Source organism: Buteo buteo, chromosome 10, assembly GCF_964188355.1.
Source record: "Buteo buteo chromosome 10, bButBut1.hap1.1, whole genome shotgun sequence".
In the NCBI taxonomy this organism is placed as follows: Eukaryota; Metazoa; Chordata; class Aves; order Accipitriformes; family Accipitridae; genus Buteo; species Buteo buteo.
In genome coordinates this window covers 40,269,737-40,297,575 of record NC_134180.1, presented here as the reverse complement: position 1 = coordinate 40,297,575, position 27,839 = coordinate 40,269,737, and the positions used below count along the sequence as shown (strand labels likewise).

At 43.2% G+C, this 27,839-nt stretch overlaps 2 protein-coding genes across 20 annotated transcripts in view; one reads left to right on the top strand and one right to left on the bottom strand.

Annotated features, from left to right (window-relative positions):
• Positions 1-27,839, bottom strand: part of FGGY (FGGY carbohydrate kinase domain containing) — a 327,635-nt gene that overhangs the window by 281,214 nt on the left and 18,582 nt on the right. For 6 of the 19 annotated variants that reach the window (XR_012651846.1, XR_012651845.1, XM_075037223.1 and 3 more), the window contains exons 1-4: positions 18,201-18,392; positions 12,345-12,480; positions 10,510-10,631; positions 3,952-4,022 (exon numbers count right to left, since the gene is read on the bottom strand). The gene's annotated coding sequence lies outside the window, so the exon portion shown is untranslated. The other 13 variants (XM_075037213.1, XM_075037212.1, XM_075037215.1 and 10 more) reach the window with 13 other exon arrangements.
• Positions 18,415-20,555, top strand: JUN (Jun proto-oncogene, AP-1 transcription factor subunit). The gene has a single exon (XM_075037230.1). The coding sequence runs from the start codon at positions 18,945-18,947 to the stop codon at positions 19,887-19,889; it is 945 nt and encodes a 314-aa protein (XP_074893331.1). The 5' UTR covers positions 18,415-18,944; the 3' UTR covers positions 19,890-20,555.

Genomic DNA, 27,839 nt, shown 5'->3' with positions numbered 1-27,839 from the left:
TCAAATTCCATAGCCATTGGTCAGACACGCCGCCTCCTGCCTCATTGTACCGGAGCTGCTATCACCCTCTTTATTGCCCGATCAACATTTCTCTCTAATCACCCTCTTCCTTACTGTCTGATCTCTGTTTCTTTCTAAATATCTGCTTTACTACCATTCAAATGTGTGAATAACTTGTTTTAACATGTTTTACATGACAGACATATTTAAGGAACCAGCAGTACTAAAACATTAGAAAAATGGAACCAGCAGTACTAAAACATTAGAAAATACACAACAGATCTCAGCTAACAATGTGCATTAAATGAGTGCATGGCATTCTCTCTCTTTTTTATAATCTATACCATCAGTACTGTTAACCCCACCTACTAAATCCACAGACACACACCTAGCATCTGTATGAAAGGAAAATGAGCTAGAAAACACCTTGTAACCTCAGAAAAAGAGAAGATGGGGATGGTATGATGGATTCATAAAGAAAAGCAGTATTTCATCCTTGTAACCGTGGAATCCAGTTTTGTAACAATAATTGTTTGTGCTGCTGACTTCCTTCAACACCTGTGACCCTGCTTGTCACAGCCTCATTGCCTGCTAGAAACTTGGCAAAAGACAAGAGAAGAGATATTAGGGAACCAATGCTACATCCTGAGAGAGGCCATAAAGTCCAAAGGTTGAACAGAATTGCCAGGAGCAGTCTGATAAACTAAGGAAGTATGTGGCTCTGAAGAGACAAACTGCTGTGCCCAAGTACAATATGTTCAAACTCTGTGAACTGCACCCCAACGTCTCGCACGCTCGAAAGAGCATGCTATCCAGGGACTTTTCCCAAGCAGCCCCCTTGAAAAAGAATTATTTTAAGCCCCTTTCTGAAATGAGTATGTGAGCACTCAGTGCACCACACATGCCAGAATTTCACAGATCTTAAATCTGAAAAGCACTCCTCTTTATTTTTTCAAATTAAGCTAGGATGATTTGTTGATTTAATAAAAAGAAAAAATCCCGTGTAAAACCCCTTCTGAATTAGCATATTCAAGCCTTTCCAAAATCTGGCTCCAGTAAAGAACTTGTCCTTAAATATCTATCAGACTGTAACTAAGCTTGTAACTTGGCATGTGAAATAAATAAGCCAATAATCAGATCCCTCAGAAATTTTCAATTAAACCTGTAAAAATAGCTAATAAAATATTCAGCATTTGAAGAGTTTTTATTCAGGAGGAGAGTACAGCAGCTTCGGTTTCATGCAAGGAAGAGCATGGGGCATTAATAACCAAGGGTTTTTTCCCCTCTTTCCTAGCCACCACTCACTCAGTTACACTAGCACAACTTTTTGTGAAGCCACACTGTAAATCTGAGCAGAAAACTCTTTTCTGGCTTTCAGAACAAATTAAACCAAGAACACAGCATGGCCCCCACAAAGAACTGAGCAAGCACAAGCAAAGAGGCAGCGCAGGAACGGCAGCCAGGGGAGGGAGGAAAAAGGACGTGAGTTGCTTTGAGCTCATGTTGCTGCTGAGTACTTTCTATTATAAAACCATAACCTAATACGCTTTCAAGACTACGGCTCTGAACCGCTTCGCATGGTGCACCACCTTCCCTATGTGGGACCCTACAGGGATCTATACCGTTGCAGAAATGTGCCTGCGCAGAGAGGCTTGCAGGCTCAGACACTGCACTCTATTATACTTCTCATTATTCACTGCTTATTCACTAAACGAGAGGACAACCCCAGCAGTTCTTGTAAACACAACAGCTTCCTTGAGAAGCAACAGCAAAATCCATAAGTACGGCTCTCCTTGTAAGTAAAATGCCTGACTTGGGAGGGCTGTCCTCCCTGGGGAGCTCCACTGTGGGAAGCAGGAGCAAGGAACTGCCTTTTTAGGACTGTGGCTGAGCAGAGCTGGGAAGCGCTGGGGCAGGAACAGGGCTCCCGCAGCAGCTTGCTGGCCTTATATGGAGAAAGCCAGGTATTTTCCCAGCTCCGTACTGGGAGCTGCACAGCCGGAGCAGCAAGGTAAGGTGAGGCAGAGCTCTCCAGCAAGGCTTGGCCCGCCACCGGCCAGGGGGACCCTCAGCCACAGCCGCACTCCCGCTCGGTGCGGACCTACAGCCCTGGTGTCTTCAGCCTCCGAGCATTTCAAATAGGCCTTATTAGGAAGCAGAGAAACTTAATTAATTGAAAGATCAGTTTCAGATCTGTAAAGCCAGATGGTTTGTGGGTGAACCGTACTTGATTTTAATGTGACATTTTAAGGCATGCAAGGCAACGTTTTGGAGCACGAGTCTCTAATGTCAGGCATCTTTTTAGCTACCTACATAAGAGGGCAGGTTTTCAGAGGTGATGAACAACTGGATTTTCTGAAGGCTTTGACAGAAGAGGCAGGACACTCAAAGCCTCAGATACTCAGCAATTTGTTTAAGCATGCTTCAGGAACACACATGATTTAAGACTCCTCCCCAGTTGCCTAAAAAATAAGGCTGCTTGACAGAAAAGCAACAAGGTTTTAGTTTCATTCAGTTTAAGTTATGTATCTTTTTATTAGCTGTTTTATTTTCCTAGGGAGCAAAACAAACTAAACCACTTCAGGCCAAATCCATCTATACGGGACATATGTGTAAGCACCCCTGACCATGAACTGTCCCATATTGTTGCTCTTTTTACTTTCCTGACTCGTGTTTTTAGAAGTAAAAAGAGGAGGCTGTGAGTAAAGTAGGAAAAAAGTACAATTTTTCCCCAACGATATCCATTTTTAAATTTGATTTTTAAATCTTTCTCAGAAAACGGCAACACAAATGGAGTGTCCTTGAATATTTTTCTTTGGAGAAAAAAAATAATAATTTTCTTTTAGATATGGTTAAGAAAAATAATTTACAGTGTAACATTAAAATGAGACCCATCCAGACTACCCATCCAGGAATGAATCCAGCATCCCAGTTCTGAATATCAAATGGTATATTGAAATTCAAAGAATTACCCATACATTTTGCCATCTTAGTTTCTTGAGGTTAAACTTGGATAACTGCCTGCCTTGAGATGCTGAATAGCGTAGGTTTAACTGCAAGCAGCAACCTTTAACCTAGAGAGATGAGAGCTGCTTGATAGTTTTGATCTGTACTACTTTTTAAATCCACAGACAAGTGTCTGCTCTACATCACAAACTACTGCCATCATTAGTGCCGTCAGGTAATAATTGCAGCAGGAAGACCAAAACTTTGATTAATCTTGCCACATCCCACTTGCAACATATTGGCAAGAAAACATGGGGGGAGTACTAATTACCCATGGATAATCACAGGGCATCCATTTCTAGGATTCCTTATGAGAGGCCCATCAGGAGAAACGAAGCCACAGACAACATAAAAATTACATTAAACAACTGAAAAATATCTAGATACACACCAAACTTACTCAGTATGAGCTCAGATACGCCTAGGACTTTCTCCAGTTGTTGACTGGGCTGGGATTACATTTCAATAGCTCCAAAGGAGCACTAGGGTAAGACTACTTTCATAAAAGGCATAGAAGTTTTGACACCAGGTTTCATATTGTAAATTTCTCCTTTAAAATAACTTGCTTGCCAAAGCAGTTCAGCTGCCAGAAAGGGAGAAAAGCAGGCAAACTATTCCCTTAAAAGCAATGACTGTGCTATGCTGCTCAGGTACATGAGGCATTGCTCCAGAACTAGGGAACGTTGGCTCATTAGAAGCCATTAAAAAAACTCTGAGGGGATTTTAAAAACAACAACTTCCAAAAACAAAACATGCATATATACCACATGCATTTGTTTATGCAGCTGTAATGAGTGATGAAATCCATTTATGAGCTGAAGTCACAAGATTCTAAGCAGGTCTTTGTTTAATCTCAGTAAGTCATGACATTTCCCTACTACTTATAATAATGTGATTTGGATCAACATTTTCAAACTTATGCACCTGGTTTTTAACAGTGCTTACCAATTGCACTTCTCATCTGCTTTGCTGGAGACTGAACAGTTACTTCTGAGCCACCGCTTTGATTAAGCTTCCTAAAGACAGATATAGAAACCTTGTTTTAGTTTAACATACGCCTGTAATTCTTGGAATTCAGCATATATTCTGCAATTCTTGCTCAAACTGAGACTCCCTGCAACCTGCAAAGAGTGTAAATAAAAATCAATGGGACCATTAGTGGAATGACTACTTACAGCATCAGCCCTTCTACAACCACAAAGTCTATCCAGATGGATGCCCTTAAAAGATTTAAGAAGGTTTGCTATAGACAATGGCTTTTGTTCCAGCATGTTGCTGTGACTTGGAAGAATAAAATGAAAATAAATGCAGCTGTTTGCTGCTTACCTTAATGCAGCATTAGTGCCCTGAGTAACAAAGGTAGGACAGAGTATGCAGGCAAAAAAAGATTCAGCACAAATAACTATTAAGTTACAGGTACTGTGTATTTATAAACTGTGCTAGGCTTTAGATGTATTATCATATAGCTTTAACAGTATACGAATCAGTAATCCTGCATATAAATCAAGACCACAGTTTTAGCTTTGATATTAAGGAGAAAAGAAAAAAAGAGGAAAAAAAAAGTTACTTGCCACTGCTGCTCTTGCCATTACACTTCTATTAGCTTTGCAAACACATCTGATGTTTTGTGAGGATCAGATCAAATCTAAATGAATCTAGGTCCACTGTTAATCTAAACAGAGTGCTTTTTTAATATTTCTTTTAATAAGGGAAAAAATATTAGACTCCTGATCTGAATGAATAGTCAATCTACATAATGCACAAGAGCAAGAAGTCCCAGACATAGGAAAAATTCTCTTAGCCTTTAAGGTCTGAAGGAAAGTGTTGCTGTCTACAGCCATTCTCCACTTTGTTTCTCATGTTTGGCTCATTCACCTACTGCTCTCCAGAGCCCCAAATGAGCCAGGAGAACTGGTGGATTTTACAGCATGTCACCAAATCAAGATGGCAGAAGAACATAAGGAAAATGCAAGGATCTTTCACCTAGAACGTCTTGTTCCAAGCAACCTCTTGCTTATACGCAAAGCATATAGTACAAGACCATTTCTTCAGCAGCTTGGACCCAAACTCAGGAAGGTTCTAAAAAGGCCAAAGCCAAATATGCATAACCAGCAAAGTCAATGTGTCACCTAACTGGCACAAACAGAGTATGTTCCTATACCTTGCATTTTTTACAATTATTTTTGTTGATGTAGGAAAATAATATGCACTATTGCCAGTGTCTGTCCCGATGTGAAAAAAAGTCCTAAAACAATCATCAACATGAGGCAGCCAGGGAAGCACTGGAATTCCTGAGATGGAAAGTGGCACTTTTTCTGCCATTTTCAGATACACGCATCTATTGGATGTTTTTTATGTTACACACAAGTACTACATGGGGTTGGGAAGAGAGAGGACATTCTCAGTAGGACAGTATAAACACTGTGTTGCCTTCCATTTTCTTAGGATGGCTGCATCAGTCCATTAAAAAAGTCACACAATGTACACAAGCCATAGCAAACAAGACTCTGTAATATTCTTAATGCCACGTCAATTTATATATGCTAGATATATTCATGGGAAAGTAAACTCAGATGCAATCTTCCTACCTACATTCTAAATCTATAGTGATTACATTTTATATTCCCCCATTTCCAAAGTCCTGTTCAGTTATTTTCCTTTAGCTTTTGGGGATCTACTATACCAGTATGCCAGAAAGAAAATGACTGTAACTACTGAAGTCAGAGTAACAACTGAAAAACACTTATCAGTAGAAAACATTAATTCATACGCTAGTTCACCTGAACTAAACCCAGCTGAAAAGCTCTGAAAAGGCACATTAAAAAAAATAACTGTGAGAGCGTTAAGTAAACAGTTCCCTTACTGGATTTGCTATAACTGACTAAAACCTTTCTTCCCCTTTCCACATTAAAGGAAAGCCCTAAAACCACATTTTGCATATTTTATTAGTTCAAACCTTTTCTAACATGGTTCCCAGGGCAGAACAAGTCTAACAAACTTTAAAAAATGAATCTAACATTGTTCTAAAATAACAGTATTAGAATCTGGTAGAGTGTGAACAACAGGACTATCAATAAATCTCTACTCTTATTCCCAGACCCAGAATGGAATTTTAAACAATTTTTAGCCCCTAAGAGTCACAATTTATTGAACCTGAACTTGCACATCAGCTTTAGTAATCAATGTTACCCATCTCACACCTCTGACTGCTTTCATCAGAAAGAAGAATTGCACATTGGAAGAAAGAAAAACATTTTTGTGACTGTTTTAAAAATTGTAGTTGAAAGTTTCTTGAAAGGTCAAAAAGCTAGTAGTTATCCTGCTAGAAACAGATTAGCAGGCAGAGGGTAGGCAAGGTGGTCAGGGGTGTATGGGAAGTATAATCTATCAGATTGATAGCACCACGATGTATATGGTACAATTATATCTTATCTTCCCAGCCCTGCAACCAAAATAAACCACTTGGAAGTCTTGGAGTCTGATTCTGTTGTCTTTAAGTACACACCCCTTAGGGTGGCGACCCAGGACACACCACACATCTTTTACTTCATGTAATACAAAATCAAAACAAATATAATCAGTATTTTTCCTTTTAGGACTCTCACTGAGACTCTTTGATGTGTTTTCCCTAATCGTTTTCTCTTTTTAATCATCACACTCAGGGGTTTCTCTGAGCTTATAATGGTCTAGTTTTTATGTAACCTCTTCCATGCGGGCGCCTTCCCAAGCTCCCAACACAGCAACTGCTGTAACAGTACACAGCAACACTACACCAAAGAATACCTTGTCCAAATGAAACCAAAAGGGAAATTTAGATGAGTACATTCTGCTTAGGTTGGAATTTTGGCTCAGACACAAGTGTTAACACTTCTGGTCTTGCAAAAAGAAGCTCTAATGGAGATACTGAAAATGAAAGTATCTCTTCTACTTCAAAGCTGAAAATCTGGCCACTTCTATAACAAGTTTTTCTGCTCTGGGAAATTTTACTTAACTATACCCATGCATGAAGGGGAAATCCTTGGTCCTACAAGTTAGCCGTGGGTTTGCCATTCACTTGACTAGACCTGAGACTCCACTAGGATGATTTAGTACCCATGGTACAAAACTAGTTAAATTTCTAACTTCTATATGGCTGCTTGCCAACTTTTCTTTGTCTTCAGAGCAATTATTCACATTTACATTTTATCTTGATTCTCTTTAGCAATATCCCTATTTACATAGAGAATCCTTAAACAGATTACCACATTCTTTTCAGTGTTGCCTAAGAGGTGTATTGGTGTACTACAGTTCTAAAATCTTCCGGATCCACTATTAATAAAATGCCTAAAGTTAAAAAGGCACTACGCAAAACTCGCATAACTGGAACACCTATAAAATGCCCCGTAAACAGCTGCCCTACATCTAAGCTGCCAGTAGATTCATGAGGTTCTAGAGTTAACTTCCATTTATCAGCTAAGATTTACTGATACCGCTGATAGTCATTTCTGTTGTTCTCTGCTGTGCCTTGTCAAGACGCTGCACACGGAGGAAGCAGGAGCTAAGACAAGAACTGGAAACATTTCCTTCACGTGGGAAGGTGCCCTGCTAAGAAACTGCTTATTGAACCTGACAGCGAGCGTATAAACAACATTAGAGGGAGTGCTCACACATGTACTCCCAATAAAGGGGAGGACAAGGCAGTGAAAGTCAGAGCTATTACAAGACAAATACAAATTAAAGACACTGGTTTTAATCTCCAGGATATTAAAATATTTTTGAGAGCTCCCAGTGTTTGGGGGAGGAGGGAGGGAGAGAAGGGGGTAGGGGGAGCAGCAAGCTTTACTGAGACTTTTCTTATGGTTTGTATCACCTTTTGTGGGAAAATCATTCTAGAAAAAAGCAACAGAGGATTTTGAAACTAACAGAAAAGCACTTGCTAAAAGGTAGCTTGCTCTTTGCAAAACTTCCCATGAGGCCTGAAAAAGCACCCTGAGCATGCACTTTACCAGACAGCTTTGCATATGAAATGCTGTTTGTTTCAAAAACAGTTGTATACTTTTACCAGGGGGGTTATTTCAGTCAGTTGTCCCCTGATTACTGATCTGTGAGAAGCAAAAAAAGGAGTGACAGCTACCACAAAGATGTAAGCATAACTATTAAAGTTCATGGGATTTTCAACATTCCCACTCCTTACCCTGAAACTTTAACCCTTGAGCGAATGCTGCCATATACATTTCCTTTGTTTGGCTGTCTGGTGGGCCACCTGGAAAGCATCAGCACTCTAAGAAGAAAACTGCTATTGTTTATTTGGAATTTCCTTCAAAAAAAAATCTTGCTGTCCATTACCACTTCCCAGAAAGGTATATTGTTCTATCACCACCCGTATCAAACTCAAGTGCAGAGACATGTTTACAGTACGTGCAGCAGCTCAGATAGGCTGGGCTGTTGCAATCCTGTTGCAATCCTGTGCAGAAAACAGAATGTTAACGCTGGCATGCTGCTCCCACGCCCTCCCCTTTTCAGGCTTTACATTAACTCAGTGACACCCTGCTAGGCACAAGGTTTATTTACACAACACAAAGTCTTGAGACAAGCCTTTGTTGAACTGCAACGTTGACAAGGCTTAGGAAGCACTACCGACTATAGTAAAGGTGTATGAAGAATCAACTGAGGACCACATATGAATGAAATGTTTTGAAACTCACTTGATGGAGTTTCCAGCTGCAGCGCAATTCTCTTTTAGCCAGAAGCTGTTGGGACAAGCTAGCAAAGCTCCTGGCTTTCACGGAGACCCAGTGAATTACACTAACACAGTGGTTCCACAAGGACTTTAATCTGGGATACGCTGGTGACACCCTGAAAAGCAGCAAATGCCTCTCTCCATTGAGAAACCATTGAGGTTTTTTGCTGGGATAGATTTGAACGGGATGTATTTCCCAACACACTTCACCTCACGGCTGTGTCAGCGCAAGGGAGGGGACAGCGTGGGAGCAGGAAGAGGGCAGGACTGCCTCTTTTGTCAGCAGTGCGGGCCGAAAGCACTTGGGGAACCAACAACGTCGTAAATTGTGCTGATTTACGTCTGCTAAAAAGCCCTCCTTAGTTTTCCTGAAAAATGATTGCTATATGTATAGCATTTTAAAACTTAACATATGTGTAAAAACAGGCAAGAAAGCTTAGGTGCAGATTTATTGGGTGGAAGTGTCCAAGGGGGCTGTAAGCTTCATCTCCCCAGGACTAGCAATACCCACTCCTGTGAGGAGGAGTGGTTGTTGCACTCACCCTCTCCCCCAAGGGGTGTATAATGCAGAAGAGTTCCTGTGTTTCATGTGATCATCTTCTTGTCAAAGTTTTGGACTAAGTATCAAGGCTTTTTCTTTAAAGAAACTATCTGCGTGAATCTGGAGAAGCTGACATGTAATAATACTTCCTCCTACACAGCATTTTTGACATTAACAACTCCAAATCATTGTCAGAGCCTCTCGCAGCAGAGACTCTAAATGTAAAGAAAAAAAAAAAAACAAAACACCACCCCTCCAAATAAGCAGGCCCATAGCAACTGGAAGATATTTGGTCAAAATGTCAGAGAGTGACCAGAGAGTGAAAATGGCATAAACCTAAGCGTCAGTATGTGCTCTACACGGTCCTGGGTCAGATTCAAAATGCATTACAAGGCTGATGAACCAATAAAAATGTCAATGGTTGATATCCTAAAAGCATATGGGGCCAGTAACAAATATTTCATATCAATAAGTTAATCCTAGATCTTCTTCCAGATGAAATTCCATTCCTTTTCTGTACCTTTTTCCTTAATGCATTTTTTTAAATAAAAATAGTTCATACCACTTGTACTGCATTTATTCCCCACAGATCCGCATGCTTTACTAGAACTTCAGTCTCATTATGCCCATTTTACAGGCAGGGAAACTGAGCCACAGAGACGCAAAAAGTGATTAAGGGTCATTCAGCAGGGAGGCAAAAACAGGGAAGACTGCAGTTCCATCCCATTTGAGTTTATTCTGCTCTCCTGTTTTTCTTTACTGGTATACAGAAAACAAGATTACTTCTCATTAAACTCAGAAGGTTACATTAAAGAGGCGAACAAATTTTTGCTTCACTTTGTAAATTCTCTTGGTTGTCTTGAAGGGATATATATTCCCCACCAGTACTGCTACAGGGTTAGGTAAACACTTTGCAGACCAATAACACGAATGTGAAATGTACCACTGTTCTTATTAGTATTTATGTAATAATCTAGGGCTGAAATTGGCTATCATTGAATTGACCTCAGCTCTTTGACATAAATGCCTATTTGAAGCACCTGGCAATAGCCTGTAAGCATCCACACCCAGAAATGCTTTGTCTGGGCTTGCAGTTTTGCCAGCCACACACCTTTTCCTATACTGACTGTAAGGAATGCAATAACTGGAAAACATCAGCACAAAACATGCTTATATAGAACAAGGCTACGTTGTACCATTAGGTCTTACAACACACGTGCTTAACCTCTCTCACATGACTTACCTGAATCCACAGCCCATTCTTAGCTGAACAGAAGCCTCTGCAAATATGTGCACAGGGCAGCTGGTACCCAGATCTCTAAATACCATGCAGCCATTCTTAGAATGTCTTTCTAGTTGGGCTCCCTAAAAAAAAAAAAAAGAAAAAAAAAAGTTAAAATTTAAAAAAATCTGAATTTCAATTAGCAGCCATCACAACCCTTAGGCCTTTGCTTTATTATTGTCCTTTTATCCTAAAAATTTTCCTTGATCTCATGAACTTGTTTCTAATATATTCAAGTGTTATGGCTTCTTATGTTTCATATGTTCACAACAGACTGTGTAAACAGTCCTGTGACTTGACCAACACGTCTGCCAAATGCACTGCCGGCTGTTCATATGCAGTACTTCCTCTAGAGCACATGTGAACAGTGCTCCTGAACTCACTGTAAAAAACCAAGGTCGCGGGTGGGGATCAATACTGACTCTGGACTAAATTTTCCATCTCTGCTTCCTTCTGGAACAAGGGAACATATAGATGCTGCATTGTTCGCAACTGCATACAATTTTTACCGAAGAAAAGAGGAAAGAACAGCAATTTTGAGGGTTTCGAGTATCCTGGTTCTTCCCCTATGGAAGTCCTAAGGGGCTGCTGTGGACAAGACCAGGACATTCCCATCCTGTGAGGGAACAGGGCTGCCCGGACCAGTGGGGAGCAGCTACACAGTCGGTGTGTGATACGTCAGCTGTGATCAGAGATCAGGTTGTTTAATCAGATGGGGTCAAGGAAGAGTAGCAGTTTAGTAGCATCTTTTTCAAAACGGAGGTCTTTAACTCTGCTTGTGCTTTCAGGTATTGTCCTACCCAGGCCGTGCCCTTTCCTCCCTACAATGCCTTCCTTGGCTATTTGGCAACCCTAACTGCTCCCACACCATGACTCCAACACAAATGACTGTCATCCAGAGTGAATGTTTCCATTTGAATTACATGAGCAGGCACTCTGTAAACTTCCCCACAGGTTCCGCCACTATAATCCCTGGGAAGAAGCAACCTGCAGGACCTACTTTCACTGTTCAATGCTTTCTCTGTTTATTGCTACTACTGTCAGAAACATCACTTGAATTCAGACAGGTGTGCTTACATCTGTCAGCCACCAGCCACTGGTGACATTCAGTGACAGAAACTCACTGTCCATGTCCAAGCCTGAACCCACAGCACAGGGAAGGAAAGCTTGATTGCTCACTGGAAATCCCCAAGCTCTATGGTGCTTTACATTAGGCATTTTTGGTCTCATGCAGACTCGCTTCCTTTCCTTCTCCTGTTGCAAGCACTGCTTTATCCCAGGTTGCCAGGAGCCTACTGTTCCAACAGCTGCTAAGACAGAGTGAGGTGTCCGCTTTGACAGGATGCCAGATTGTTTATTAATTGAAAATCCAGGCATTTTGTATCCATTCTGAGACCCTAATCAAAACTGATTTTACCAAGGGCTCTGAACGGTTAAATCCAGTTACTCTGAGGCTTTCAGTCACGATTGGCAACCGTAAATCAACGCATTTTGTTGCTACTGCTTACTTTAATACTCGTTTATCGAAACACTGAAATGCCAGAAAACTAACTTGAGTTCTCCACAGTGAAACCGCATCTCAGTAATACCTGAACAAATGCACACTTCCAGCGGGATCTTTGTCCCCAAACACAGTAAATATCTTTTCAAAGGTGTTCGTCTGCCTCCCCACCACTCAGCATTAACATGCTTCTATTTGTATGGTAAATTTTTTCATGCTGCCGGCTCACAATGCTGAGCACAGCCGTCTGCTTCCCATATGCCGCACGTCCTCCAGTGCCTCCTCTACTGCTTACCTTCGCTCTTTGAGCTCCCACTGAGGATCAGCTGCTATTCTGCCAGCCTTCTTTGTGTGTAGAGGATTTTTGCGACGGTCAGCTCCACAGGACAGGAACTTTGCCCGATTCTCTATTTCTCGGAGAACCAGCTATGCTATGGTATAGAAATAATGAACACAGAGACATTAATGGTGTGACATATAGATCTGTAACATCCTAAAAAGCATGGGGAGCAAGGCCCCAGGGTTCCTTTCAGACTCATCTCTAGAAAATGTAGTTAACTTCTATTTGGTCAGTTTTTTGATGAAAAATTATAAAATACATACAGTTGTTTGACTTAAAAAATATATAGTTCATTACTTATTTGAACATATATTTCTGAACACTTGCGGTGACCAATGAAATCCTCTATAAAGCTAGCTGGGAACAGGAAAAATAATAGTGAGAAATCAAGTGTGACTAAATACTGGGTAAAGAGAAGATCATCCTATCCACTTTAGAGACAATCATATCAAATCTTTCATTCATATGTTGCTGCACATAAACATCCAGGGTTTGAATTGCTCAGGCAGCATTCTTAAGAAAATGGAAAATGTTTTTAGTGGTTCCTCCCTTACTTCTGCAGTTTTTCCTCTGTGTTTACAGCCAGTGTTGCTGTCCTGCCCCAGAGGTAACCCAACAGGTCTTGCAAAGTCTCCTAACTTTGCCCCACCTCCATCATTCACAATCTTGTCTCTCTAACCTACTCATTTTCCTCCATTCCACAAACTATTAGTTTCAAAGAAATTCAGAGATTAATTAAAATGATTGGTGGGATGAGTAGGTGAGGGGGACAGGCTAAAGGGCTTGACAAGAAGAAAGATGAAAAGGACTAAACGCGTATAGCTTGGTTATGCGATGACTAATTGAGGGTGGAGGAGATGGACACGATATTCATTTACAAGTGCCTATAGTTCTGAGGAGCATTTTTCATGTGCAAACTGAAGACTAGCTCAAGACTAGCTTTTGGTCTTCTTGTACAGATCTGGTTCCAGGGTCCTTCACTTCAAGCTGTGAGTCCCACTCCTCCCTTGTATCCTCAAATACTGATTTTTATTTTTTTTTAAAACTTTTTTTTTTTTTTAATTTCAGCTCAGCTTTCAGCCAGATTCAGTTCCTGGATCTCTACCTGGCCACATGAGCCCTAGTGGGAGCAAAGAGCAAAAGGAGAGGCCATGGAAGCTGGGGGTGGATGAGGTGGCACCTCTTTGCCACACCTCTGCTGCGCTGCAGACTTAGGTGGACTTGAACCAACTATGAAAACACACCTTGAGGAACGGGGGAGGAAGTGGGAGCAGGAGCACCTGTGAATTATTTTACTTCCACTTAGCCTAAGGAAACTCTGTTCCTTGTGCCCTCTCACTCCCAGCTTCTTTTACTGTGCTCTGATGTAGTAAATAAAAGAAAAATACTTGCTCCTTCTGACTCTTCAAACTCTTGTCTCCCTCAGTTGGGGAAACCCACTCCATAGTAATTCCTTAAGCAAGTGAAATGCAGTATGAGAAGATCCAGTAATTCCCACTCTTATTCACTTCATGCAGAAGTGAAGCAGGATATCACATTTGAAAGCATGAAGTGAGAAAAAAAAAATCTGTACAATAAAAGTAATTATATAATAAAGTATTGTGGAAACATCTCTGATGAGGGGTAAAAGCAAGATGGTGTAATATATCTAAGTTTAAAGAAAAAGAAAAACTGTATGGAAGCAAGCATTTTCTTTCTGTGAGCACTGTTGCCAATATAAAAGAGCAGAAACTGTCATTTATCCTTTTTTCTTTTTTTTCTTTTTTTCCCAAATGGTCTAGAAATAAGCCAAAAGCATTTGTGATACAGGAGTGAAACAAAACAACAAACCTATTTATTCCTGGACACCAAATATAATTTAGATGGATGTGGTATGTATAAGAAATTTTAATTTGGCCCTGAAAAGCCATTTAATTATTCAGATTATCTGATTGCCTCAGTCAGTCTTGTATTGATTGGAGAACTTTATAAATCAAAATCTGCATTACTGCTGCTCAAAGCATCTGCCTCTCACAGCAACAGAGATGTATAGTTCATTTCCAATCCCTACCCACAAGTTAGTTTATTGAGGCATGTAAATGGCTATGGTTTATAAATGGGTCGGTAAGTGTTCTTTCATACTACTAAAGGAATATTTACTTAAGGACATCAGGAAAGGCGGGGGGGGGAAGGGGGGGAAGCCCTAAAGTAATAGCTGTTTAATAAATCAGGGCATAGTCACCAAAATTCCCAGCTCCTTGGCTAACGGCCACGAAGGATCACTGTCTCTCTATTCACGGGGCCCGCTTCTGATCTGTGGCACTCCATGAGTCTCGGGTGGTGAACTCGGGGCACTCAGCTGAAACCTAAGCTGAGACCTCCGTAAGCGCCCGCTCACCAGTCGGTCCCGAATTAGGTAGAAAATCCCCTCGGAGCAGCAAAGAGCATTTGTCTTTGATTTCAGAGCGCTCCTGCTATGCACAACCTTTATGACCAGCTTGACTGTCTCTTGCCAGCCTCGACCAAATAACCTCTAAGTGAGTAGCAATTAAGATAATGAGTGGACTGATGGGTGTCCCCCATAGCTACAGGCCTCAGTAGCAACACGTCTCTGGCAAACTGGAATGTCTAGTCCTGAAACTCCACCTCTGTAAAAGGAAGGAAGTAGAAAACTAAAATGGGTGGAGGGTAAAAAAAAAAAAAAAAAAAAAAAAAGAAAGAAATTAAATGACTTTAAATGAATCCCTCCAGCCCGATCCAACACTCACTGAAGCTAATGAAAAACTTGCATTGATGTCAGTGGGGCTGAACTGGACAGACTGTAAAGGCACAGTTTTCCAGGTTACACAAATATGTATTAAATAGAGTGGTTAAAGCTACATGTTCCTTGTAGTCTGAACTTCGCTTTCTAGGACAAAAGAAACATGCAGAAAAAAACCCAAAAGATAAATCAAAACAGCAAAACTCCAACCAATATGTCAACAACTAATCAGAACAAACTTAATTGGTATTATTTGTCTATACAGAAAACTGACTAAAGCAAATTATTTGTGTGGCTTCCTATGTAACCAGAAAAAAAGCCCCTTTTAGCTTAAATTTAAGATAATTCTTATCTCGCAATAAAAACCTCCACACAGCAAACTACTTAAAATTCATGTCTTGCATTTCTCCAGAATTTCTTCCTTGCATAGACAAGCCCTTTATAAACATCAAAACTGCACACTGACATGACAGAGACAGATCATTTATGGCCTATCTGGGGGGAGTTTTAACGCAGCAAGCACCGCCACATCAGGTCCGACTAGATACCCTATCTCTGACAGGAGCCAGGAGTGGATACCTGGAGAGGGACACAAAACCAGGGCATGCACACAGAGGTTTTGCCTCGGGGTGCTCTCCCAGGCACAAGCCATTTGCAGCTTTGGGATTTCCAGAGCCAGAGACGCACTGCCTTCGATAGCCCTTAAGGGATCTCTCTTCTGTGAATTCATCTAGTCACTTTAAAACCCCTCAGTTCACGCAGCACTCTTGCCAAGGAGTTCCACAGCTTAACTACAACTCTGTGAAGATGTTTCTCTGGTTTATTCTGAACCTGCCAGTTTCATTTAACGCCCCTTGGCTCTTGCGCCAGAAGAGTCAGTCGCTGGCCTCTATTTATCTTACACGTAAAGATTAAAAAGGAGTTAAACACCTGCTTCTAGCATTCACTGCATTAATGAATTTCAGAGATTTTCTTATGCCTATGCAATAACTTACTGCTGTTTGGCTAAACTATTTGCAGCTGAAGCTACAGCAGCAGTTGAGTAGTTTGAGTTACCTGCAGACAGATGCTGCCTACATGAAGGTTGTGTGTATACCAACAGCACACAGCGAGCCCCCGCTTCCTGGCCAAAACTTCACATTTTGTGCCACGGACTGTTAACACAAACGTACAATGAAGTGCATGAATTATTTGCATAATTCCAGTTAGCATACAAGGCAACACCAGTGCCCTCCACGTGGTCAAATGAAGTCAGGTGGGAACACCAGGGAAAAACGGAGAAGGAAAAAAAAAAATTCAACAACTTCAAACAAGGGAGCTAGACCTTCACTTTTCTTTCACAGCTGGTTGTGTTTCTGTTTGCTTCATTGTTGCTTCCTATACTGTAACCAGTAATTATGTCATTATGTCTAGGAAAAAATAGCACCGGAGAATCTGAAAGTGTATTTTAAAACCTAGACATAAGTTTGTCACCTTCACGTACCGCAAAAAGTGATTGAACCTGATAGACCGAGTTCTTCACTGACGTAAAAAGCCGGACCACCCTACAGGTAACAGCTTTGCATGGCAAGCATAAGGAGCACTTGTTGCACTGTTGGCAACGTGATAACAACAGTACACCCTTCAGTCCCTGTCCTACCCCGTGTTGTCACCGCCTGTCCTTAGATAGCTGCTGCGCTGTATTCCAGAGGTAGCTACCTGTCAGCGGTCGCGAATTCACACCTCCCAGCCAGAAGGGTGTGCGCGGGGCAAGGTGAGGAGGGGGGAAGTAAGGAAAATGAATCCAGGCAGTAGGGCATACCCTTTTACTAGGGCTATGCGCTGTGCCGATGCGTGCCACGCTCCGCGCAGAGCGGTTAGGGCGAACCAGAGATCACCCATCTGTTGCTCTGAGGTGAACGTGCCAGCACAGACTTTTCCCCTCGACTCGGATCCTTCGGCTCCAGCCTTTATTTTCCCTCCCGACTAACCTGTACTTCCACAGTAATACCAGGGCACTCTCTGAAATTAGGCCGTCGCTGTCCCCTCCCCTTGGAGGACGAGTTTGGAGAAACCCATCTGGAAGCAAGCATTTTCCTGTCAGGTTTTACCCCCCCCCCCCCCGTTATCCTGGCACGTTTCTGAGACCGGGAGCCGACACCCGCGATCACTGCAACGCCAAAGCCGTCCCCTCGCGTACACCCCCGCGGCGATCAGGCGGTATCGGACGAAACCCGCACCACCCGCGGGGGCTGAGCGGGGCGGCCCACGGGCCCCCCCCTCAGCACCCCCACCCCACCCCCCCGGCCGGAGGGCGGCTCCAGGAGCCGGGACGCCCTTCACCGCACGGCGGGGGCTCCCCCGAGAGCCGCCGCCGGCGGCCCCGTCTCTAAGGCGGCCGGAGGGCGAGGCCTCGGCCGCCGCCAGCCCCAGGCACGCCCGGCCGGCGGGGAGAGGACGGGACGGGAGGGGACGGGAGGCGCTGGGCCCCTCGGCGGGGCGGGCGCGTCCCCGGCGGGGAGCGCGGCGGGCGCGTGGGCGGGGGCCGCCCCGCGGCGGTTGAGTGCCCGCCCTGGACCTCGCGCGCGGCCGCCGCGGCCAAAGCACCACCCACCTCCTCCTCCTCCCCCCACCCCTCCCGGCCCTGCCTGGAAGCCGCACGGGCGGCGGGACGGCGGCGAGGAGGGGAAATCACGTGAGGCCTCCCCCGAAGCGCCACCTGAAGGGCCGTACCACCGGCGGAAGGAGGGGAGGGGGGGGACGGACGGGGACGACGACACACACACACACACACACATACACCGCGGGCCGAAACCCGCCGCGGGGACCGGCCGACAAATAAACAAACGGAGGCGAAAACAAACAAGGAGAGGCGACGGTTTGCGGGCGACGGCCGCAGCGGCGCGGGGGAGGGAGGGAAGGAGGGGGGCGGGCTGAGCGGCAGCGCCCCCGCCCCCTCCGGCGGGCGGTTGGTACGTGGCCGTTAAGGAGGCGCCGCCGGCGGCCAACCCCGCTCGCGCTCTGGACGCGGTAACCAGATATTCAAAAACAATACGTCAGCCCACAATGCCCCGAGCCGCCGCTAGCATTACCTCATCCCACAAGGCCCCGCGCCGGCGCTGAGAAGCTTCTAGGGGCGGGGTGGCCATGGCGACCGGCTGATATGCACCGGGCCGGGCCAGCGGCCCGCCTCCCCCGGGAGAGGCGGCGGCAGCCAATGGGGAGCCCGCGGGGTGACATCATGGGCTATTTTTAGCGGGCTCCCGGTCGCTGATAAGTGAAGGGCTCCACGCCGGGAGCGGGCTCAGAGCGCGGGGCGGGCGGGAGAGAGAGAAAGAGAGAGAGAGCGCGGGCAGGCGGCGGCGGCGGCAGCAGCAGCGCGACTCCGGCCGCCGGGTGGAGGCGAGCGGAGCAGGCACAGCGCGGCCGCGGCCAGCACAGCAGCAGCAGCAGCGCGGAGCCGGGGAGGGCGCGCAGGAAGGCGGGGAGAAGAGTACTCGCGGCAACTTGCGGCGGCGGCAGCGTCCCGGCCCCGCGGCAGGAGGAGGAGGAGGAGGGCGGCCAGGCGCCCCGCCGAAGCCCCGCGCCGCCCCGCCAGGCCAGGCGGACTCTCAGCGCGGCGGCGGCAGGGACCGCGGGCCCGGCCCGCGCCGGGAGGACCCTCCGCGCCCCGGCGAGAAGTAAGGCTCTGCTTTCTCCTTTACCCCCCCCCCGCCTCTCTCTCCCTGCGCGGCCGGGAGGGTTGGGGTGGCCGAGCGGAGCGGGGCGCAAGCGGCGGCCGGGCAAGCTTCTCCGCGCTGCCGCAGCTCCCGGCGCCACTCCGCGGACTCTGTTCTATGAGTGCAAAGATGGAGCCTACTTTCTACGAGGATGCCCTGAACGCCAGCTTCGTGCCGCCGGAGAGCGGCGGGTATGGATATAATAACGCCAAAGTGCTGAAGCAGAACATGACGCTGAACCTGTCCGACCCATCCAGCAACCTGAAGCCGCACCTGAGGAACAAGAACGCCGACATCCTCACCTCCCCCGACGTGGGACTCCTGAAACTGGCCTCGCCTGAACTGGAGCGGCTCATCATCCAGTCCAGCAACGGGTTAATCACCACCACGCCGACCCCGACGCAGTTCCTCTGCCCCAAAAACGTTACCGACGAGCAAGAGGGGTTCGCGGAAGGCTTTGTCAGAGCCCTGGCGGAACTGCACAACCAGAACACCATGCCCAGCGTTACCTCTGCCGCTCAACCTGTTAACAGCGGCATGGCACCTGTGTCCTCCATGGCCGGCAACAGCAGCTTCAACACGAATTTGCACAGCGAGCCCCCGGTGTACGCCAACCTCAGCAACTTCAACCCCAACGCGCTCAACTCCGCACCCAACTACAACACAAACAACATGGGCTACGCGCCTCAGCATCACATAAACCCCCAGATGCCCGTGCAGCATCCCAGGCTTCAGGCTTTGAAAGAAGAGCCTCAGACTGTACCTGAAATGCCAGGGGAAACCCCTCCCCTGTCCCCCATCGACATGGAGTCGCAGGAGAGAATCAAAGCCGAGAGAAAACGCATGAGAAACAGAATTGCGGCATCCAAATGCCGGAAAAGGAAGTTGGAAAGGATTGCCAGGTTGGAAGAAAAAGTGAAAACTTTGAAAGCCCAGAACTCAGAGCTGGCATCCACTGCCAACATGCTCAGAGAACAGGTTGCACAGCTTAAGCAGAAGGTCATGAACCATGTCAACAGCGGGTGCCAGCTAATGCTAACACAACAGTTGCAAACGTTTTGAAGAGACTGTCTTGAACGAGAACTGTGATATTGTGGTATAACTAAAACAACAAACCAAAAGTGGCAGATGCGTAAAGCTAATGGTAAGAGCTGAAAGGCTGAGTCCTGCCTGTGCTCTGCAAAGCGCATGTGTGGAAAGACTGGCAAGCCTTCAGCTTGAGTTAGTAGTGAAGCAGCCAGCACTGCTCCGAGAAGTGCTGTTCCTGCCCAGATGAGATGTCAGATCTTCGTTTAACATTGACCAAGACCTGCATGGACCTAACATTCGATGATCATTCAGTATTAAAGGTTAAACTGCAATAGAAACTGTAGATTGCTTTATGTAGTATTACTTAAGAAAAAAAAAAAGTGGGAGGGAGGTTTGTGGGAGGCTGATAAACAAAAAAGAACTATTCTGCCTGCCTTCAAGTAAATTGTGTATGTACATATCTTTTTTTATTTTATTTTATGAAAGTTGATTAATGTCAATAAACTACTTCATGACTTTGTAAGTTATTTTTATGTTGTTTATTTGGGCGCTGCCCAGTATTGTTTGTAAATAAGAGGCTTTTTTTTAGCACTCTGAGTTTACCATTTGTAATAAAGTATAATTTTTTAATGTTTCTGTTTCTGGAAAAAATCTAGAAGGTTCTATTATATTTAAGAAAAATAAAATAATTAAAATGCATTTCCCCCTCACACTTTTTTTTGCTAGTACCTGAGCTGGGAAAATGCCCTTTATGCTGAACTCTAAAGGGTAGCGATTATGTTAGATGCACTCTGTAACTACAGGCATGTCCTGGAGACCGTGTGAGAAGGAGAGGGAGAAGCTGGATCTTGATCACCAAACTAAAACAACTTTTTGAGTTGTCCTGAAGTTGTAGTTCCCAGTTGTAACCTGACTAGCTTGCTTGCCGTATTCTAGTGGCCCAGTTTAGATGGCTAACTTCAAGCAGGCTGTAGAGGGCTAGAAAGCTGGTGTATGAAACTGCTCTGTAATTGGAGCAACTGGCTACTTGATCTGACATGCTTTTTATTAAACTAATGCCCTCAAGATGATAAGGCAAGCGGTTGTATTTAAAAAAACAAAACATGCTGTAGACTTCAAAAATAGAAACCTTCACCTTTATTCCTGTGCTCCCAAGTAGGAGGTGATCCTTGTTTGTTAGTATTTCCAACAATGCTGCTGTCAACAGTAAAATACTTTTATAACCCTTTTCCTATCTTGAAATCATTTCCCTTTTGGGTGTCACTAGGGGCTCTAAACTTTTTAGCAATAGAAAAGCTGAGAAAACTGAACCTAGTGGGAAGTGAGAAGAGCAACTTGCTGAAAAACAGCAACTCCTGTTGCTTGTTTTCAGCAACTTGCTGAAAATAGCAACTTCTCTGGCACTTCCCATGTATTTTTTTATTAAATAGTAGTCTTGGGGTTTAGTACAATGGCAATATAAATATATACCTTAGAAGCATGCTACTTAACTCATCGGGGGGGGGGGGAGAGGGGGAAGAACAATTATTATACCAGGATTTTCAATGCTGTACCCAACTCATTTAGTTTAATAAGCATATATTTGAAGGGAGACCAGATGTTTTCCTGCTTGCCAAACAGCTAAGAGGAAATAGATGCTATCAAAATACAGCCATAAAATATTAGAAATTCATTATTAGTGAATGCTAACTTTTTAGAGCAGGCAGTCTTAAAAATGTCTTTTTTTTCCTTAAAATAGGAATAAGCATAATTGTAACTGAAGTGACAGTCTTGTTTAAGGTCACTTCACAAGATGACTAGATAATTGGATATATATGCCTTTACTGTTACCAACATGATACCCTGAAACTTGCAACTACTGTGGGTCAGTTCCTTACAGGAATCATAGAACTATCTTTCCTCGTATCTTCCCCCCCCCCCCCATATTATATGCATTTTATCATATTAGGGCTTGTTTTAATGTTTAAAATATGATAATATGGTAATCTCCTTCCACATCATACTACAAGTGTCAAGGTAGGCACTGTTTAGATGGTGTTTGCTGCTGTCAGAGGAATACAATTGTAACAACACCAACCAAACAAAGGGTTACTAGGAGGATACTGTAGTTTGCCAAGAGTACATTTTGCTGATGTCAGCAACCCGGAAGGTAAGTTGATTTTGACCATATGTAGGAATAGACAGCAGAGGGATAATACACAGCACTGCTGGGTGTGGTTTTACAGGGATTTAGCAAGTGCCAACTAGCAAAATAAGCAGGGCAAGGAGATTAATTACCTGCAAAGGTGCATGTTTAACTCTCAACAGTGCTGGGTTATGGAATGGATGTTACTAGCAAGCATTTTGCTTAATCACCTAATTACGTAAAAAATAAATACATTATATAAAATACTATGTTAATTAAATACAGCTGAGTGACAGTCTGCTCCACCCTATCCTAATACGCACACACAGAACATTTAGCATTGCAGTTATGTGTTTTCTCTCTCAAGTACGACATTCTGTAGCACAGGCAAAAAAGTTACTGAGTAATAGCACTGGTCGTTAGGTGGGCATCGTCTGATGGGTTGGTCTCTGTGACACAAGTTACTTGAGTCGGTCCAGCTCAGGAGGTGCTGGCGTCCAGGCAGAGAATCTACCCTCGAGGAAGGTGGGGTTTAGTGCCAGAGGGGCGATGTAGATGAACCCTTTCTTCGGTCCCATATCTTGTTTGAGGATGAGGCCTAAGACAGGGCAAAGTAAGTTTATATTCCCTCCACCTCCATCTGTTTTGTAAACAGTGTGGCGGGCTATGAGCCTGTTGCTATCTGGTTCACTTCAGCATAGATTAAAAGTCAGCACTCAGTATATTACTAGATCACTCAGTGATCAATACACACAACTGTAATGAAAGATGTGCATGCACTTGTATGTGGTGAAATCCGAAGTTTTAACACTTACTTACTTAACTGCTGAGATTAAAATTGCCTAATGCACTATGTGCCTTACTTCTATAAGGAATAGTCAGTTCTCTTTGAGATTCAGAGAGAAACTCTCTTTTTGTTGCCCCAGCTGTACTCACAAGGGAATATTTTGCAAATAACAGCATTGTGAACATGTATTTTGTTTGGCTGTGAGTGTTGTCAACGGATTCAGGAAGTGAAGTCAGAAAAAGGCAGGGTTTCAAACAGGGCAGGCTACACAGAAATGCCTAGGCAAAGAGCCTCTAATCAGAACAACATGTTTGGGACACAGAAATACTAATTAGAATTTGGGTCTGTACTAAACCCAACCAAACCCTCACAATTCTATCTCATGAAAAGAAGTGAGCTACAAGGGGGGCTTGACCATGATTACTCACTGAATTAATTTTAAATCCAAAGTACCTGTCATTACAGAAGTAACAGTAACAATGTAACTTACTCTACAGTGTGGAAGAGTTACATACCAGCCAGTTTCAATCTCAGAACACAGTAGCAGTTACTAATAGAGTCCTGATCCTTCACTTGCCTACCTCTCTGTAGGTCTAAAAAATACAGACCTCAAAACATCGCCCTTTAAAAATCAGCATAAGGCAGCTCATACCCATTTAACAATGAAGTCTGGTGACCAAGAGGTGCCTTAGCTATCTTTCCATTTTATAGGCAGCTGTCAGGAAACACAGACAGTATCTCTCAAAAGCTATGTGAAAAATGACTGACAGTTTTGTCCCATGCAGAAGCCTAAGAAATCCATTATAATAATTGCTTTCTGAAAAAGTAAATAGGCTTTTCAATGAAGTACATTGCTGCATATGCATTAATGATCTTATCCCCACAACCACAGGAAGCAAACAATCTAACTCACAGGCACCTGGGTTACTGCAGAGCAGGCTTACATCACTTATCTAGTATCACACAGCACGTAAGGACACTGCACGGTGGACTGTGGAGCCTGAACCAGTGGCAAAATTGGAAGTTACACAGCTGGAACAGCACAGTGCTCTGCCTGAGTGAATAGCCCTGACCCGGGCTCTAGGGTAATTAGCCCAGGCAGCATTACTGAATAGACTGCGGAGGCAGATGGACCAGCTCAGGCTGGAACAAGCTTGGGCATCTGTGGAGTACACCACGGAGTGTGGTGTACCATGTCCATGAGAAGTATAAGGCAGAACTGGAAAAAAAAAGAACGATTATCTTTAATATCAAGCCTAGCACTTTCTCTGTTCTGCATCTCTTCCTCTCTACCCCTATTCCCAAGACTTAGATATAACAGCGTATAGTTACCCACATCAAGAAACTAAAACCAGTTTAGGCAAAGTTTGCTGTGTAGAAAAAAAAAAGTTGCAAACATCATAAGTGAACACAAAATATTGCTAAGAGGCAGATGGACAGCAAGGAAATAATATTTGAAATTACCATATACACAAACCCATTATGAAACAGAATATACCTTAGTAACATCTAGCATTAGGGGCAGGGGGAGCAAGGTAGTATTAGCCTTCCAACTAAAGAAAAGGAAAATTCAAAATGTAGGTGGTTTGCTTTTTGAGAAAGTAATTCTTCCAGAAAAGTGCTTGTTCTTTAGAATTACGTGCACTGCCAACACCAGTGTCTGCACCCAAGGACTGGTGGCAATCCTAATTCTACACATACACATTATTGTTGACATGAACATTGTAATATATCCTCTGAACAGAGAATGGTGCTTCTTACAAAGAAAACTTGTAGAAAGTCATCATATAATTTACCGTGAAAGCCTCTGACTACTTAAACAGTTTTAGAGTGGTTTTGCACAGCAGGGCCCTCTTTTCCAATTTTGCACATTATTCCTTGCAGTACATTTTTGTTAAGGAACAATGGAACTACAAAAATCAAATTAGACGTTCATCATGGTCCCTTCTGTCCTTAAATATTCTGAAATACTAGAAACACAGTTACAATGGGGAAGAATGGCTTTTTAAAAAGTTAATTAAATACTGAAAACACTGCTAATTTTCTTAGTTACAGAGTAACAACAGACATTAGGGGAAAACAAAACAAAAACCTAACTCAGAAAAATGAGTAACCTATTTTTGAAATCTCATACAGAACTTCATAGGTTATGAGTAACCTGATTAATCCAAATCTCTATAAAATACCTAGAAATTAACTCTGTAAACCCAAGTGGAGGAAGAACTAATATTTCTTTTCCTCAGTCTCACAATTATTTTGTGTTTTGAGCCTTGTATTCTCCAAGCACTCTTTAGGTTGATTCCTTAAACAATAGAATCAGTGACTTTCTAGAAACTCCTCTGAACTGTGAACTTTGTTCCTTATTCCCTTTAAATTAAAACCAATTCCTGTGAAACCTGGCAGCATGCTAACACCAAAGATGTGGGAAACGGGACACAATTCCAGCAGATGGAGCTCAAAAGCAAAGAGTCCTGGAACAGGCTGCACAGATGCCTACAACAGGAGCTTTTGCTCAGATGACATAGTAGCCAGAAAAGTCTTCAGATGAAACCCGCTATCATGCAAATGTACTAAAAAAAGATTAATTTTAACAGCTTCCCTGAACTCTGTAAATAATCACTGCAACGAGTAGGGAGATCCTGCATCATTTTAATCATAGACTAACCACAGTTATTTCAGAGGACACTAAGGGTTCAAACCCAAGCGTCCATGGCTATTTTTCTGAATTCTTATTCACAATGATGAATTAGTGGGCATAACTTTTAAATGTCTGCTGTTCTCATGCCTTTTATGTCTCAGATGACAGGTTATGAAAACATGCATGATGCAGGCATAATCCAACGAATGTTGCTATTCAAACTCACAAAGCCATTCACATAACACTCTTATTGAAAAGAGATAACTTGAGAAGTTTTGCATCTCCACCAAATAGATTACTGGTAGGTTTAAAAGCATGGCCTAGCAGTACCAAAATTGGAGCCTACCTATTTCAAGTGATGTGATTCTCAAAGATGCTGAGCTCTCTGTGACCATAAATCAAAGCGCCTTGACAACTATGAAAAGTTCATTTTCATTTGTGTCCAAAAGTAGTTTTAGAACTTTTAACAGTAGTAAAAATTCTAAGCTGCTGCACCCACCTTGCAAGCTCTAGTTGTTGTTTTATTTTCACCTTGAAGTCGAACACAAAAAGTTCCTTTTTAAATGAAGCCATAACACTTTAAAGATATAGCTCAGGATTTATTCAGTTTAAACTTCTGACACCTAAGTAAGTCATCTAGGTTAGGAGGCACCATGGGTTCTCCTATGGCTAACAGAAAAGCACAGGCCTCTTCAGAGAGATCTGGGTAAACTAAATTGCTAATTGGAAGTGCCTATGTCTCAGCAGTCTACTTTTTTTTTAACTTAGGAGTCTCTAGTCAGATAGCATGAAACCAGGGTGTAATGATTCCTGATTAGAATCAGGAGACACTTACTTTTACTAAACAGAAAAGTTCTGCAAACATCCACCACGTGTTAGTGATGAACAAATTTCCATATGCAAAGTTTTACTCTACTGCATCATACACATAATGTACTGTCTTTTTTCCCCTATACAAACACTAAGGTATCCCCGAACATTAACTGTTCAAAACTCCTTACAAGAAGTCATTGAAAACAAGACTTACAATGAACCCTCCAGTGGTGTCTCAGGGCCCGGATCAAGATATGATCTTTATCATGCTAAATAATCACCAAGTGTCTGACCCAAATACCTGAAGGGGAGAAAAAGAACCCAAATTCTCTAGTTTTCTTGTTTGGCTTTACTATCATACAGATTGTCTGTTCTCCCTGCTTCCTGACTGAACCAGATAAAGCATTTCTAAATATATATATTCTAATTACTTAACAAAGTGCTTTTATATGCAAAATTACATATGAACTATGTAAAGCTATACAGTAAGTATAGCTGACTTCAGCACTGACAGTATAAGAGTTTACAGTTAGTCTGCAACAAAGTTACTGACCAAAGCTAACACTTGAAAAGTTAACAGCAAAGTTTCCTTCTTTAAATGATGGAATATAAGCAGAAGTTAGTGGTCTTTGCCCAGGTTCCTTCTCCTTGAAGCAGAGATTTCTAACCAGTATCTTTCCAGTGCAGTACCGCAGATAGCAGCACATCTCTCTAATTTCCCACTGCATCAGTTTTCAGGGCTGTGACCTGTGAAAAAGCAGGCTGCTTTTCTCTATGCAGATTTATCTGTGCTTTTAATACATTAGCTTGTTTAGAGACTTCTGAATTTTATTTCCCACTTCTGCACTTCCAAAACCACCTAAGCTTAGTGTATTAAGGGAAGTGCCCCGACTAAGCTTCACAACTACTGACAGCTTTTGCTTCTGTGTAATTTTGCAAAAGTAACAATAAAGTTGACAAATTTGATTCTTTCTCACAATGCTGATTGACAGTTACCAAAAAGTAGCACAAGTCCTAAAGATGCTGGATATATCAGGTTTGGAAATCAGGCCACTGATAAATATTGGAAAGAAAACGTGTTTAAAAATCGTAGTATCTTCTTATGTTGGGAAACAGGGATGTCAGAATCTCCAGAGCAGAAAGAAAGAAAGAAAGAAAATGAGCAAGGGCAAAACATTTTGTGTCAATAGACTTCTTTTCTTATCAGGAATTTGCTTAGCCTCAGACTAAACTTTTATTTTCATGAGAAAGTTACATAGCTCTAGCTCTTTAAAACGTATTGTTTCAAACAGGTACACAAACATGCACAGTCTTACTTTTTTGATACAACTTGGGGTCTTGCTGCATGACCTCAAGTAGCTTTAGCTGTGGTGTTTTAAGAAGCTACCAATAAGGCATTTTAGGTTTATATGCCAATTTGTGGACTGCAGTAGCTGAACAGTTGGCCACTACTGCTACAAGGGCTGCTGCTGCCAGGCGAGCACTGACAGATCCACCTCTTGGCCTTAGGGAGCTCAGCTTTGATGTGTGTAAGCATTTTTTTCACATTGGTGCCAGCCTGAGCAGCCACCTTTTCCCTCCTCCTCTGCCTCTTCTTTTCTACTCCCTCATTTGTGCTGG

Coding starts and splice junctions, on each gene's coding strand:
- JUN (XM_075037230.1), top strand. CDS start 18,945: ATGAGTGCAAAGATGGAGCCTACTTTCTACGAGGATGCCCTGAACGCC.